The 15,987-nt window shown below is 47.6% G+C and overlaps 1 protein-coding gene across 1 annotated transcript in view; it reads right to left on the reverse strand.

The window, feature by feature from the left end:
* ITFG1 (integrin alpha FG-GAP repeat containing 1) overlaps positions 1 to 15,987 on the reverse strand; it is a 90,431-nt gene that overhangs the window by 29,685 nt on the left and 44,759 nt on the right. The window contains exons 9-10 of the mRNA XM_054570304.1: positions 10,060 to 10,154; positions 7,577 to 7,749 (exon numbers count right to left, since the gene is read on the reverse strand). Coding sequence (XP_054426279.1) covers positions 7,577 to 7,749; positions 10,060 to 10,154 — 268 coding nt within the window. The remainder of the gene's footprint in view (positions 1 to 7,576; positions 7,750 to 10,059; positions 10,155 to 15,987) is intronic.

The following is a 15,987-nucleotide window of genomic DNA, read 5'->3' on the forward strand; positions in this document are numbered from 1 at the left end:
CCAGCTACTGGTAAATGCTGCGTCCTCAGCTACGTTAACATAACAAAATAAAACACATGCTTTGCAATACTAAAACTTATTGACATGCTTCTGCAATACAGGTCACTGGCAATTAGAAGTGTTCAGAAGAGGCACTCAGCCAACATTCAGCGTAAGGTTCACGGAGGCTCTGGGAAGAAGCCACCCGTTCATTCCCGACAGCCGCAGCGCCGACGACCCCAGGCTCCGGGGACAGAAGGCAACCATGTCCTGGCTGAAGGGAGGAGGCCCCTGGCAGAGTGAGGCCATCGGAGAGGCAGCGCTCAACTCACCTACCGCCAAAAGGCCCGCCAAAGAAGCGGTTGGCTTTTGTCATGTTTTAATTGACCTTTATGCAAAGGTGTTCCTTACACTGGCTAACTTGGTGGCCCCTCCACTTTCTTCCTAGGTATTAAAATATTTGCGTTCTTTATTATGTAAAATGCAACATAATGGTCATTTTATCTGTTAGTTCGTTAATGGTAATAAAAGGCTATTCAGACTTGAAGAGGGAGGAATCAGTCAACGGACACACCACCACTCGCACGGGACACTTGCAGAGGGAACGGGGTTTGGCTGGGCAACCCTGCCGCTCTGGTTGAGCTGCTGGCCCTGCAGGACGCAGGGATGAGGCGGACAGCAGGGAGGGGCGGGGCAGCGAGGGCCGACTCCCGCGTCTCCATCCCCGCGACTGGGTGAACGACCGGACCGCCCAAGGGGCACTACCCACAGGCTCCGGGGAGAGAGGGTTCCTTCAGGTTTCGGGGGCGTCGGTTCAGTGCCCAGGGGAAGGTCCCTCAGGCAGTCACATACGCAGGTGTGAGGCCCAGACACAGGGGATCAGGAGTCCGACCCTTACACGTGGCCACCAAAGGAGCCAGTGTAGAGGAGGCGCAGTCAGAGTGGGCACAAGGGGCTGAGAATGGGACCCTCAGCCACACCAACGCTGGGGACGGCTGCGATGCACGGCGTGCTCCAAAGGGGGTGCAGGCAGGCCAGAGAGGTGGGGGGGGGGCGCTGGAGAGCAAGTTGTCAACAGGCCAATGCGGGCAAGAAGCTGGTGACTGAGAACGGCCCCCCGACCCTGCCAGTGCGAACGGAGGCGACGAAGCAGCGGCAGCTGCCCTGGGCCGGGGGCCCTGCGTGTGCAGGGGGAGCGAGAGGTTCTGCAGGCGAAGGTGGGAGGTCCCTGCGGCGGGGGGGGCCTCCACCCAGGGGAGGCAGGCGGCCCCAGGAGGGAAAGGCTGTGGGAGAGGCAGGGACCAGCGGGGAGCTGTTGGAACCACTCGGCCAAGGGCAGGGCCCTGATGAGACCGGAGGCCGCGGGACCCTGCGGACACATTCTCCAGAAGGACGCCCGCCTGGAGGAGGAGCAGCAGCGACCGTATCTCTGGGAAGCGGGGTTGGGGGGGGGCCCAGGTGCGACTAGGCTTGGTTTTAGACCAAGTCAGTTCCGAGGCGGTGGCTGGACATCCCGTGGCGGAGGGGGCGGGCTTGGAGGTGAGGGCCTGGGAGCTGTTCCCCCGGGAGCCGCGGCAACGATGTTGTGACCCTGGCCGGAGCGGCCCAGGGAGAAATGGAACCAGAGTCAATGGGGGAGAGTCCTGCCTCCCCCCTGGGACGTCCTCAGGAGACGGGTGACCTTAAAAACATCGCCAAAACCGCCCCCCAGACTTACGAAAAAGGCGTGTCTCACAGCGATGGAGGGAGACCCGTGTTATTCAACGTGAGAGAGGAATCATGTTTCAAAACTGTGAGCATTAGCTAAACATGACATCTTCCCATTTATTTATGTTTTTTGCAACGTGCAGTCACCCCCAGCTCCCCACCCCCCACAGGAGATTCTTACGGAAGAATTTCTAAAATGTTTTAAACATTATTGAAGGAAGGTCTCTTCTACCCAGCCGGCTCCTCTGGACCACGGGTTTCTCTGTGAACATTATTTGTAGGCAAACATCAGTCATACTCATTTACGGTTGGGGGTGTCAATGGAATTTAAGCAAGGAACAGAAATCTGTCGCCTGCCACATCTGTGTTTACACCATATGCTAAAACCAACTCCTATAAAATATTCATTATTTCATGGAAGGTAAGTAATTCCAGGTACTTGAATACCTGTGAGGTGAAGGAACTGGCCACATTCAAGTTTTTATTCTATCTTCTTGGGAAAAGTTTGGGGACATGCTGAGTTAAGATAATTATGTACCTTTAAAAAAGGGCATTATCCCATCAATGAAAAAGCATTAAAATGAGATTAAGCCAGGAACGTACACACAATCACCTATTAAACCCTTTATTAAGCAGAGGACAAAACACTTAATTAACTAAAACTCTGAAAGAAAAAGCAGCTGCAACGCAATTAATGAGTGCTTCGGCGACACTGAAAACCGTCTCCTTGTCAGGCCTGCCCGGGCCTCGTGTGGCCCTGAGTGACCCAAGTCAAGGTTCCTGCCCATCACCCTCTGCCCCTTCTCACCGTTACTGGGAAGCGGGATGAAAGACCCAGCTCCTGAAATCATAACGGCTTAAAAACTGCCAAGTCGTGGCACAGCTGTGACAATGAAAATTTATAGCAAATGTCACCAATAAGCCGGACTCCCTCACCAGGGCACTTGTGGTCCCAAGCAGGTCACTGAAGACACAGGGAGCCGGAAACGCAGAGGGTCAGACCGCGCTGCCGGAAACCCCGGGGAAGTCCGTGCCAACACCCAGCCGCGGACATGGCGCAAAAGGCCGAGTGCAGGCGCCGGACCCCGCCGCCCCCGGCCTTCGCCTGCAGGCTGCGCGACGTCAGCGGCCGCGGCCTGGGCAGAGCGATGGCTGCTTTGGGGGGCCGCTTGGTTTCTGACCCTTACTTCCTCGGAAGGGACTGAAGTGGTGTCTGGGACCTATGAACAGCTTTCCAAAGTTCAGCCAACGTGGATTTTATGCCTCAGATTTCTGCCATTATTCCTCAGATTTCTGAACAGTTTCCCTTCATGTTCATAGATCCTTCGCTAAATTCCCCACCGGTACAGGTGCACAGAGCCACCGGTCACTCTGCCGTGTTCAGCTGACTCTGGTTGTCCACCTCCTGAAAGGGCTTAGAATGAATAACACGTGGATTTTCTTGGGATGTGAGGCCCCCAGGCCTCTCCCTCCCATTTCAGCAACTCTTGCTTTTGTATGACAAAGAATGCCATTTTTGAAATGCCCATGATGGGCTTAAACAAAAACACTAGCAAGTAAATGACAAAAGCAAGTATTTGTAATCCTGGTACATTTTATATGAGGGAGGTACAGCCAGCGAGGCAGAGTCTCACAGGAACTAGAGTTGATCCACGTACTTTTACCGTCCTGAGTTCACCTCCAAGGAAACTATTTCATGTGTGTTCTTCTTTTTCATGTCACAGTATGGATAGGGAAGATTACACAAATATATATACTTATGTTACATATATGGTTTAATGGACTTTTAAGAGTAATTGTGCCAATTTTAGACTGATTTTGAAGCCCGCATTGAGATTCTGCCAAATACCAAAACACAAACAGTGATCATCTCTGGGTGATATGAATATGGATGATTTTAATTTGTTTTATTTATACTTTCTAAATTTCTATGATTTGTGTTTATTAGAAAAATATATACTCTATTAAATCATAGAATGCCATATTTGCATTCTAGTAAATCTTGCCAGCTTCTGTCACACATTAAAAAATAAACCACCCTTCTGAATAAAACCACCATGTACAGTCATGAACAAGTGAGCGATGCCAGACGACGCCACCACTACTCCACATGATAACGGCCATCATGGCCAATGTGAAAAGACAGGAAAAAAACAGAACAATCGTGTAAGCAGGGGTCTAACTATCCTTGTTTTCAAAGGAAGTGACTATGTACATGAGAAATGCAAGAGAATATACAAACTATTAGAATAAGAGACTAAAACAAGATTAGTGAATACAAGATTAATGTACCAAAGCCAACAATATTCTCACATACCAATAACAGCCATCAGAAAAATCAATAGAAAAGAATCACTCATGGTAACAGTGAAATTTGTTATCAAGGAGCAATCTAATGAGAGATGCGCAGAAGCTTTGAGAAGATAATGACAAAACGCTACTAAAGAGTATTTTAAAAAGAGGAATAAATGTTACGAACGGGAAGATTCAACATCGGAAATAAGCCAACTCCTCATGAATTAATCTCTAAATACAATGCAATCAAATCAATTCAAGGCCCAATAGAGATTTTTTTGTCAAATAAGAAAAACCGACTTTAAAATGTATGTGGATGAACAAAGGGAAAAAACAGTCAAGACAATTCTAAAAAATATTACACAGGATGGTTTTTTCCATGGCCTATCAAAACTTGCATCAGCGCTACACTAACTCACTCCACACACGTCAGCCTGGAGACCGGCAGGCTAAGGCGCCGGGCGGAAGGCACGCAGCCGCGCCGGGGCCACAGCCGGCGCTCCAGGCCGGGGGAGGGGGCAGGGTGCTCCGGGCACAGGGGCACAGCTTGTCATCTAAGAGATAAGGTCCCTTTGGTGCAATGCAAAAATAAGGTTCAGGTAAATTATAAGATGATGTAAAAAGAAGAAATGTAAAACTTTTATGATGAAATACGGAAAAATGTCTATGTCCACAGGATGTATCAGTATTATAGAAATAAGGTCAACAAAGCTGAGACTGCATATAAAAGAATCTGTATTTTTTCTACCTACACATTTCTAATGTTAGAACAGCTATAATTATGCGTATTCTCTGTAATTTTTTATCACACGTAGAGCGTCTACTGAGCACCAGCGGTTACCATTAATATTGTGGCGCATACACAGAACGACATATAAAACACTCTGGATTACATATTCAGTTCAGCTCCCTATATCACAAGGGATGCAATTACGTTAGTTTGCTGATTTTATTAGAAATATAGTTCATCTATTTTTATTTCCCAATTACAAATATTAAATATAGAAATAGACTTACAGTAAGCGTAACACCTGAAAACTTAGAGAAAACTAGATATGGCCATTTTAACATGCAATTTTAAATGTCAGTAACAAATACAACTGGACTTATCACCCTAAATTTGAATTCTCAGGCTGTAAAGAATGAGACGCCTTAGCCCAAACCTGTGCCATCTAACGTGGTGGCCACTGAGTGCCTGACAGGTGGTCCCCCAGTCCAGGCCGCAGTGCAAAGCCGTGGGCTCTGAAGGGTTGGTGCCAACAGGCAGAACACCCACAAGAGTAACACGGCTGGCGTGAGGCATGGCACACACACTTCGGCTGCTGTCAGGAGGTGGCTGTGTGAGGGGCAGGCGCACCTATTTCAGCCCTGCGGTCTGGGGCGGAGCGTGGGCTTCCCATCCAAGCTCAGAGCTGCCTATAATCAGGGTGAGTATCTTAGGATAATACACAACCTTTACAGTATATCACACACTTACATATAATAAAAAGGAAGAAGTTCGCTTTAACTTCATACCAAATATTTATTCAAATGTCCTTCTCCCCTTTTTTCCTGAGGTTCCTACTATCTGTTTTGGTTCCATATACATTTTAAGATTATTCCAGTTCTGTGAAAAATGCCTCTGGTATTTTGATATGGATTGCAACGAATCTGAGGAGTACTCTGGCACATTTTACCAGTGTTAATTCTTCCTATCCATGACAATGGTACACCCTTCCATGTGTATTTGTGTTCCTCAATTTCTTTTGTCGATGTCTTATTGTTTAAAGGGTATAGGTCTCTTGCCTCCTTGGTTAAATTTGTTCCTAAATATTTAAATTAAATGGCACTGTTATCTTAATTTCTCTTTCTGGTAATTCATTATTAGTGTAAAGAAACACAACAGATTTTTATATATTGATTTTGTATCCTGCAACTTGACTGGATTCATTACCTCTAATAGTTTTTTGGTGGAATCTATAGAGTTTTCTATATATAATATTATATCATCTGTAAATAGTGACCGTTTTACTTGTTCCTTTCCAACTTGATGCCTTTTGTTTCTTTTTCTTGTGATCACTATGCTGAAGACTTTAATACTACGCTGAATAAGAGCGGTGAGAGTGAGCCTGCTTGTTTTGTTCTTGATCTTAGAGAAAAAGCTTCCAGCCTCTCACCGCTGAGTGTGACGTTAGCTGTGGGTGTGCCACGCATGGACTTCACTATGACGAGGGATGTTCCTTCTACACCCAGTTTGTTGAAAGGTTTTATCGTAAGTGGATGTTGAATTTTTAAAGTGGTTTTTCTACATCAATGGAGATAATCCTATGGTTTTCATCCTTCACTCCATTGACAGGGTATCACATTCGATTTGTGGATAGTAAACCATCTTTGCATCCCTGGAGTAAATTCCATGGGATCACGGTGTATGATTTTTAATGTATTGTTGAATTTGTTTTGTTCATATTTTGTTGAGGGTTTTTATATCTATGTTCATATGAGATATGGGCCTGTGAGTTTCTTTCTCTGGCTTTGGCTGAGGGTAGTGTTGGCCTTGTAGAATGAGTTAGAAAGCTTTTCCTCCCTGTCAATTTTTAGCCTAGGTTGAGAAGAATAGGTATTAATTCTTCTTTGAACGTTTGGTAGCACCCACCTGGGAAGTTGTCTGGTTCTGGTTTTTGGTTTGGGGGAAGTTTTTTTGATTACTGATTCAATTTTATTTCTAGTAATAGGTCTATTCAGATTTTCTGTTTCTTCCTAATTCAGCCTTGGAAGACGACATGTTTTTAAGAAGTTACCCACTTCTTTTCTTTTAGGTAGTCCCCGCTCATTGGTGTATAATTGTTCACAGCATTCCCTCATAATCTTTTGTATTTCTGTGGTGTCGCTCTGCTTGCATTTCTGAATTTATTTACTTGGGTCCACCTTCTCTTTTTCCTCATGAGTTTGGCTAACAATTTATCTGCGTGGTTTACCTTTTCAAAGAACCAGCTCTTACTCTTGTTGATCTTTTCTATTGTCTTTTAGTCTTTATTTCCTTTACTTCCGCTCTAACCTTTATCATTTCCTTTCTTCTATTCACTCTGGGCTATGCTTGCTCTTCTCCCAGTTCCTTCAGCAACGTGACTGCCCCACGCAGCGTTACCTCATGCTTCCCGCCAACCCCCGACACAGGCACCAGCACCTGCCCTCGCTGTGCAGAGGCGATCCGCACTTGGTCACACGGCGGGGAAGCGGCTGGGCTGAGGGGGAAGCCCAGGCTTAGCTTTTAACCGCCATTGTCTTCAGTCTCAAAGTGTAACGGGTCCAGAAGAAAAAAAGAGTAAGGGAGCATTTAGTGATCAAAAATCTTGACCTTTTAAATATCAAATCCTGTTGAAGAAAAGAGTAAGTTTTGGACTTTATATTAGATACTCACTTTTGCTCTATAGAAAATAAATCTGAAAAGAACAGGTGTTCTAGGCAGTTGGAAGAAGTCCAGGGACCGTGTAAGGAAATAGGACCTGAGCTTGTCTCATTTCTCACTTAAGGGCGTGCCACATGTGGGTGCTACTCTGTCACAAATGTCATCGCGACGCAACTGTACCAATGTTTCGCACTCGACTGCACCTCCTACCTCCCAGATGTGTTCTTCAGTATGGCGAGGGCGTCGGGGTAGCCGTCCATGTTGTAGTCCCCTATGTGAAGGGTGACCGGGATTGGCATTTCCACAGGTCGCTGCTGCTGCGCGAAGGGCACGAAGCCCCAGAGTGTGCCCTTATTGCTGAAGTCCTGCAGGACCGGAACCCACTGTGGGAGGGAGAAAAAGAAGAGATGTTACAGGCATTTCAGAGAAAAGGTTCAGCGTTTGCAAAGCAGGTAATCCACTAAAGGCCTCAAGATAAACTTAAGTTCTTCATCTCTACAATGTGTAGGGTGTTATAATTTACTTTGACGAATAGGTAACTTACCACTCAGGGGAAAAAAAGGTTCTCTTTCAAATTTATCGCTAGCTGTCTTTCACGGAACTGGCACAGAGAGCTGAAAGGTGCTTCATGGAACCATGGAATCTTAGGATCCAAATGACGTTAAGAACGACACAGTTGGATTGCCTACTTGAAAAACTGTGTTTACTGGAAATGTAACCTCTACTTTTGTATATTGGAGCAAACTGTGACATCTAATGCTGATGTCCGCTGAGGAGGACCCACTGAGGAAGAGTCAGAACACAACCAGGTTCTGTCTGCACCACCTGGTTCTCCTGCTGTGCCTCTCCCGTAGCGGTGACTCTCGTCCTCACCCAGAGCCCGACAAAGCCCGACAAAGCCCGTCCCAACAAGCTCCGCCTGCCTGGGACAAAGAACTTCGTTCCAAAACAACTGGAAGCTACAATTTCAGTAAATTCTTTATTTCTATCCTAATTACAATGAAGAGAACAGAGAGAATAGGTTGATTTCTAAAAAGCTTTTGGAAATCCCTTTCTCCTCGGAATGCCCAAATCTCCTCTTAACCCAACGCGTACTAAAAATCTAACGTGTGGAAAAGGGGCCACTAAAGTCACAGCTGTGCCCACAGCTGACTAAGAGCAGGGACACGGGCAGGGGCAGGGAGACGCCTGGCAGACGCACCCTCGGACGGACGGCCTCGTCTTGCCAGCAGGTGGGCCGCCCCAGGAACGGCACACAGGGCGTCCCGAGCACTTCGTGGGCGCGGTTTGCCATGGGGCAAGAGAGAACCTAATGACGAAGACCAATTCACAAAACACAAGCTCTTTTAAAAAACCTGTCTGCATCTTTCACTAATTTTTCAATCTTTTGCAAAGCAAAAGGTATTAAACGTCATCAAAACGTTTTAATGTTTCACTAGACTGAAGAAAAACATAGTTTTGTTTTGGGAGATGGGAAATTTCACAAAATGCCAGGTTATCACAAATTCCTGAAGAGGCTGAAGGTTTTTAATGAGGATAAAGTGTTCCTGTCCGGGTAAATGCGTTGGGTTAGGGTCTGAAAAGTAAGAAGTTTTGCATTAACGTGACATCCTTAAGAGTCGCCAGAGGACGGTGACATCTGCTTTCCCAAGAGGGACGACTGTGATTTGACACGGAGCTCCCAGCAGTCTGTCCCGTGAGACAGGCTGGCGTTACGGTTTGCTGTTTACGCCTGTGAGCTGGTGACGAGGGTTATTCAGCCTGATGTTTTCAGTGATTCGGAGTTTCACACAGCTCAAGATACTAAACCTTAGGAGTGTAATAGCCACATGATTTTTAGAATGCTGACTGTATGAAAACTTGTTTTCTTTTTTAAAAATTTTATTGAATTTACTGGGGCGACGCTGGTTAATAAGATTATACAGGTTTCCGGGGTACAATTCTCTAACACATCATCTGCATATTGTGCTGTGTGTTCACCACCCCAAGTCAGGCCCCTTCCCTCACCGTTTGTCCCCTTTACCCGCGCCTACTCCCCCCGTCCCCTCTGGTGATCACCACGCTGTTGACCATCAAGACTCGTTTTGTTGTCTTTAGTGTCTTTAAGTGTATAAAATGTGATCTTTTTACTTGGAAGGGCTGTAAAACCCACTACATTATTCTATCCTTTCTAACCCCAAATAGAAATGAGAACAGGTTAATTGCGCCTTTCAGGTGCTACCAACGTGGAGAAATTCTCGGAGTCATTGCCTGCCACTCCCGCGTTAGTCCTAGGCTGTGACTATCCAATCCCAGACTGTTTACCTACCAGCTCCAGGGGAAGTCGGCAGGAGAGAGTGAAGCGGATTTTGCTCTCACAAATAAAATTGAGATTAGCCTTGAAAATACACAGACACAATGTTCTGCCTAACCCTTTGTTAGAGTGTTTTACCTTTTTTCCCAGCATATAAAATACTAACAGAGCGTTTCATTACAGGATCGAGAATAGGTTTCCTTCACTAGAATTTATTCTAACAGCACTTTCCCCTCAACAAACCAATAAAAAAAAATAGACTGGCATGAATTTCATTAAGTGAGGAAGTCAGTAATTTCTTTTTCCTTTCTCTCTGTTCTGACCTTCAGGTAGCTTTTCCAACCCCCGAGGACCTTTTCAAGAATGCAACCCCACTCACACCCGAGCCCAGCTGCTGTACCTGCGCTGTTCCAGATCTTGCTAAGTAGATGGCACTTTTCTGGCAGTTTTTATCCTCACAGCCCGGGAGCAAGTGGTCCGTGTGTCCATCTCCATCTGCCAAAGGAAACTCAGGTCTATCAGCAGCCACAAAACCAGCGTTCTCAAACAGCAGACCACGTTCTCTACTGGTCCCCAGTCGACGCCAATTTGAACAAATCGAAAAATCTGATGCATAACTTTGTAATTAAATGGGATTCAATTAAAAACATTACTCTGGCCCTGCTTCCTATTACCTGGGCTATTTCTGGTTTTAAAGTACTCACTTTTCTGTAGTTAAATATTTATCCAGTGTTAGAAAAAAGACCGCACTTTGGGCTCTGATGTTAAAATCATCAATTTTTTAAAATGTGGCTTTTAGCTTATTTACATAATTATCACTGCTGCCACAGGAGAAAAATAAGCATGTCAAGAGTAACCCATGATTATACAGCATATTTTCAATGTGTGTTTACACATAATTTATCTTTATACATGTTTTTAAGTGTCTTTTGTAAAGCATGGACTTCAGCCCCCTGGCTTCTAAAAGGCAGCAATAAATTTTTATCAATAAAAAAGCTAGTGAAGGGGATCCAGATGTCATTTCTAGCTGCAGGGCTTTTGAAAAGTGGCCTGGGGCCTGCAAAGACCGCCGAGATGAGGCTCCTGGGGACCTGGAGGCAGCGCCCCTCCCCCACCACCGTGCCCCTCCTGTCCGCGGTCCCAAGCCTGACCTGGGCGGGGGAGGTTGGACAGATTTTTATGTACTTGGGCTAAATCCCGAAGGGACCTTCACCATGGAGCCGTCACCTGGCTTTTAAATTTGGGGCCTGATGTGTGTCGCGTTAGCCTGCGACGTGTTCCCATGGCTGCGTGTTGCACTTGACACGCGCCCAGGCAGCGCGCCTGATGGGAGAGGGTGCAGGGCTGACAGCGGAGAGATGTCCATCCTGCGAGGGTTATATATTCAGGGAGACGGAACCACCACAAGGTCATCGAGTCTACACTAATGTATTCGAAAGGAAAGAGAGTTTAGGGCTGAGGGGGAGGAGTGCCTGGCCGATGGGGGGGGGGGCGGTGGACCTCAGCACGGTGCCTTTACTTAAATGAAAAATGAGTTTTTTCATTAACTTCATGGTTTAATTACCGATGAGCCCCATGATTAGCACCACTGGTGACGATAAACCCTTCCTCGGAGGAGGGGAACAAGAAATAAAACAGCTGACCCACCACGGGAAGCGCAGCAAACACCCGTGGGCGGGCCGTGTGAGCGCCCCGCCTCCCGTGGAGGAAGCCAGGGGCGCCGGAGGGCGCCGGCTGGGGGTGCTTGCCGGGGGGAAGGGTTTGCGGGGCACCCATGCACTTTGTGGTTACAGAGATAACTCAAAAAGAGCCGGCCAAGTAACCACTAAATGCAAAATGTGATCCACAGGCTGACTCTGGTAACAGCATAGGCGCCGGTAAAAACCAGCCGTTTTATTACAGGTTAATGAGGGGCCAATGAGAAGAACATGATGAAGCCTCTGCTTCGCTTTTCACCCCGATGGCGACCACGCAGGGTCAGATTATGGTTTACATTCCCCCCCCAGTCCTTCCTTCCAAGTAGTGTCCTACCCCCCCCAAGGAGTTTGGCCGTGGCTTGGCTGGTATTTAATGCCGGCAAACAACCATCTCAATGAGCTGATGCACGTTCACTGCGAGCACAACGGGCAGGCAAGGCCCCGGGGGCGCGGAGCCGGGTGACTCTGGACAGGCAGGGGGCGGGGCGGAAGGGCTTTCTGAGCATCCAACTTCATACCCAAAGGAATTTTTCTCTTTCTTAAAGAAAAACTTTCAAATCTTATATGTGTTACCTCTCTGTATGTGATTTCTAAAAAATTTTATTGAGAAAAAAACTTGAACCTGAAATTGAAACCCTAAAAATACTCCAAGGAACGCCTGTAAACTCTCCACCAGCTTTGCCCAGCGGGCACCTTTTACTCCACTTGGTTCAGCACTTGCGTGCTCCCCGAAATCAGTCTTGCTCTGAACCACGTACCTAATTGTGTAATTATGGTCCTTTCCCCTTAAATACTTGAGTGTGTATTTCCTGGTAATAGGGATATTCTCATACATAACCATAGCACAGTCACCAATTCACAGAGACATGGTAATTTTATCAAATGTATTATGTATGCATATTTCAGTTTTGTCCATTGACCTAATGATGCCCTTTAGAGCATTTCTGCTCCTGGGACACAGTGCCCAGTCTGGCGGTGGAACTGCATTTGGTTGTTTTTTAGCGTCAGTCTCCTTTAACCTAGAATGTTTCCATAGCCTGTCTTTGTTTTTTACAATCTGCACATCTTTTTTTTTAACCTCGGATTACAGGAATCTTCTACTTTTCCGTAAACTCTTATGCCTGGGGAAGAGAGCAGCTTCAGAAGAGTAAGCTCCATGTGAATCAGAGGCAGGAGGGTAGGCACGAGGGTGTGCTGAGCAAACCCTCGGAGCAGCAGTGTGACTGCCAGCTGCGTTGAAGGAGGGAGCAGTCTGGGGGCCAGGCCACGCTCTTGACAAAAGCCCCAGGAACTAGATCTTCAAGCTGCCTTCTCCTCAGACCTCAGTCCCACCTTGCCAAGCGTCCCTGAAGGCTAGAAGTCCCTCTGAAAGCCTCGGCAGAGCTGACAGAAGGAACGGCCTTCTGATGAACTGATTTGCTAACCCGCAGCGGGAGGGCGGCCTTTGGAACGGCTCATCGCTCCAGACTACGGCGCGCACCAAACAACTGTTAACGTCCATCCGATGTCACCCTGGAGCCAGATTTCAAATAAAATTTGTCCCTAAAACAGATTCATCATTTTACTGAAATATATTTAACAATTCAAACTAATTTTCTGAAAATTTTTGATTTTAAAAACAAGAGGACATGAAAATAAAGTTATTGTTCTCATAAGAGTGGATTAATAATGAATTCCTGTATGATAGTTTTTCTGTTTTTAATCAAGCAGGAGACAAAGAAGATACACATAAGAAAGAGTCATATATATATTATTCTCTTGAACATTCCTAACATTTTCAGTCTCATGAAGTTAATTGATCTGTGGTTTGAAGCAAATTACAACTCATTGTTCTGGCACCAGGTGACCGATCCAACTTTGTAAATCACAATTTCTCTCTCATTAATGATGTTGTTGGTCTTTTTCTTGCCAATTTGTAGGCGTCTTTTTTCTACATTCAGGATTCTTTCGGCTGTGATTTATTATTTTCCTTTATAGCTTCTAAATTTTGCTTGTAACTATGAAGGCCCTTCCAGTTCACAGGGTCCAGGGACATCATTTCTACGTTTACGTCTCCGATTCCCCTGGAGTCCCTGCAGCGTAAGGCATGAGCTAGGAGCCCGAAGCACAGATGGGCACATCGGTCGTGCCACACCGCTTACTGAACGATTCACAGGCCTCAGGACAGAGCCTGAATCCCCCGTGTAGTAACTGACCTTTATCTGTAAAACACGGTCCAGAGGAACCTCGCCGTGGCTGCCGCCAGGGGCGGCGCGGCTAGGTCAGGAGGTCCCCTCGGTCACGGCGGCGCGCTGCCTGCGTGCTGGACCACACGGCCGGCGCCCAGAGGACAGAGCGTGTGCTCTGCGAGGCCCTCCCTGCCGGGACCCCCCCGCGGCGCGGCCCGCAGGACACTCAGGCGCGAGCTCCGGGGGAAGGAGAGCGACAGCGCAGGGCCTGGCCAGTGCTGCTCGTCTGGGGGAGGGAGCGGAGGTGCAGGCAGGGTGGCTAAATACTTTGGTCTGTACCTTGGAACTGGGTTCAATAATAAACACAAATGAAGTGACTGCTGAGTTTCAGGGGAGACCAAGTGGTGCCGGCCCAGCCCGGGGGCGGGTCAGACGGCTCCCCCCAGCACCGGAAGGCGCGCCGGGGTGGCTGTACTGGGCACGAGAGACAAACACTGCAGGTCGCGCTGCTGATTCAGGGCGGGGAGTTCTGCATGGGCTTCCAGGCTTTCTTTACATTTCAGCATGCGGGGCCCGAAGCTAAGAGATTTCTACACAGGGTTTCTAGGATTGCATTTCTTGCTAAAATAGATGCCGAGTAAGGGGAGAAATACTCCTTTCCCATCATATTGGTCAAAAGACAGGGGAGACATGACAGGTAATGTGCTCACACACAAAGAAACACTTTTTAGAGGTTCATTATTCATATAAAGCTGGAAGTACACATACGAAAATAAAAATGTACCTTTTACTGCCACAGTAATATATAAAGTATATCACTTCCTATTTTTCAGAAGTGCACATCATTGACACAAGAGAAATTACTGGCACAGAAATAAACAGAACATGATGCAAAAATTATTGCAATATAATAGTCAAATTAGATTTCTTAGGATAATATGCAGAATTTCAAACTAAGCTTTTCATTTAGCAAAGCACAATAACGCTGTGTTACCACAATATAAAATGGTTAAGTAGCTTGCGTAAGTTCATACAGTAAGTAGGGGCAGCTGGGATTCAAACCAAGAGCCCTCCAGCCTCGGGACTGCGGGCGAGCCGCCCGCGCCCCGTGCGTCCAGCGCCGTTTGCCAGCTCACAGGACGAGCCGGGGCCCGTGACCCTGCCATGACCTGCTGCTGCTGGGCCTCTTTCCCTGGCTCTTCAAACAGGACAACAAATGTCTTCTTCCTCATGGTCTGGGCAGTTTCTAGGCAACAATAAACTTGCAGAACACACCGGCCCAGAGTTAGATTTAGATTTTTCAAAGCCTTAGGGTTGCAGGTTCAGGTTTTTGATGCGTAGCCCCCACGTCTTCCCTGGGCTGCTGCCCCCTGACACGGCAGAGGCCCAGCTGGACGTTGGGGGAGCGCCCGCCCGCCCAGGGCTGCTGAGCAAAGACAGCGGGGGCGGGGCCCTGCCCTGTGCTTTTATTTTTCAGTTCTTGCTGTTGAAGGAGGTCTCTGTCAAACAGCGGGGCCCGGGCTGAGGAAGCAGGGACCCAGGGACGGTGCGTGACAAGGAGCACGGGCTCCGCAGCCTTGGCCCCAGGGAAGGCGGGCTCTGGTTTCCCGTGTGGCCGCCGCTTTACCGCTTTCCAACGTCCCGTTCACAGCCCAGGGTGTCTCAAGGCCCCCGCAGGGTGTGAAGTCGATGGACGGAGACCGTCCTGGGGAAGCCCGACGCCAGGCCTTCGGTGGGTTAAGTGTAACAGTCACAGGGCTAACGACACATCACTACATCACGTCCCATTAGCAAATGAAAATGCCTGTAGTTCTGAGAGTACAGCGCGTCAGACGTGGCTTTACTGATCAAGCCTCTTACCTAACAGCCAAGACTCCATCACCGACCACCCTGTACTTAAAGGCCTCAGGGATTTTGGTTCTGTTTTTCCCAGTATTTATACACCTTAAAAGAAACAAGCACAGCCTGGTCTGATTTAAATGCCGAGGATGTAGAAAACCAAGACCTTAAGAAGTCATTTGACAGTCTGGATATAAATCACATCGCCATCCAAAAAGCACTCAAGGTATTTATCAGAATCACATCTGGCCTGTGTGACTCACCAAGACGGACGTCGCACAGCCTCTGGCAGGAGCGCGGGGCCTGACAGCCTTTGCTATGGTAACCGCCGCAGGGCCGAGGGATGACAAGGACGCCCACACGAGCTGGACTGGCGTTAGGAGGAGACTTGACGGCTAACACTCCCCGTGCCATGTGGCAACGTGCGCACAAAAAGCTCCGGTTTTACCAAAGACTTCTAACAGTACTGTCTTGCTTTGGTGGGGCGGGGCGGGGCAGGCTGAGGGCGACAAAGGCCCCGCAGGTTAGAGCAAGCTCTGTTCAAACTGGCCGCTTTCGCTCTGGTCATGTCAGACTGAAATGGGCAGTAGAACTATCAGAGAGGGTATTAAGACGCTGTGCAAA

Source organism: Pteronotus mesoamericanus, unplaced genomic scaffold (assembly GCF_021234165.1).
Source record: "Pteronotus mesoamericanus isolate MK-2021 breed Mesoamerican mustached bat unplaced genomic scaffold, CSHL_Meso_final contig_202, whole genome shotgun sequence".
In the NCBI taxonomy this organism is placed as follows: domain Eukaryota; kingdom Metazoa; phylum Chordata; class Mammalia; order Chiroptera; family Mormoopidae; genus Pteronotus; species Pteronotus mesoamericanus.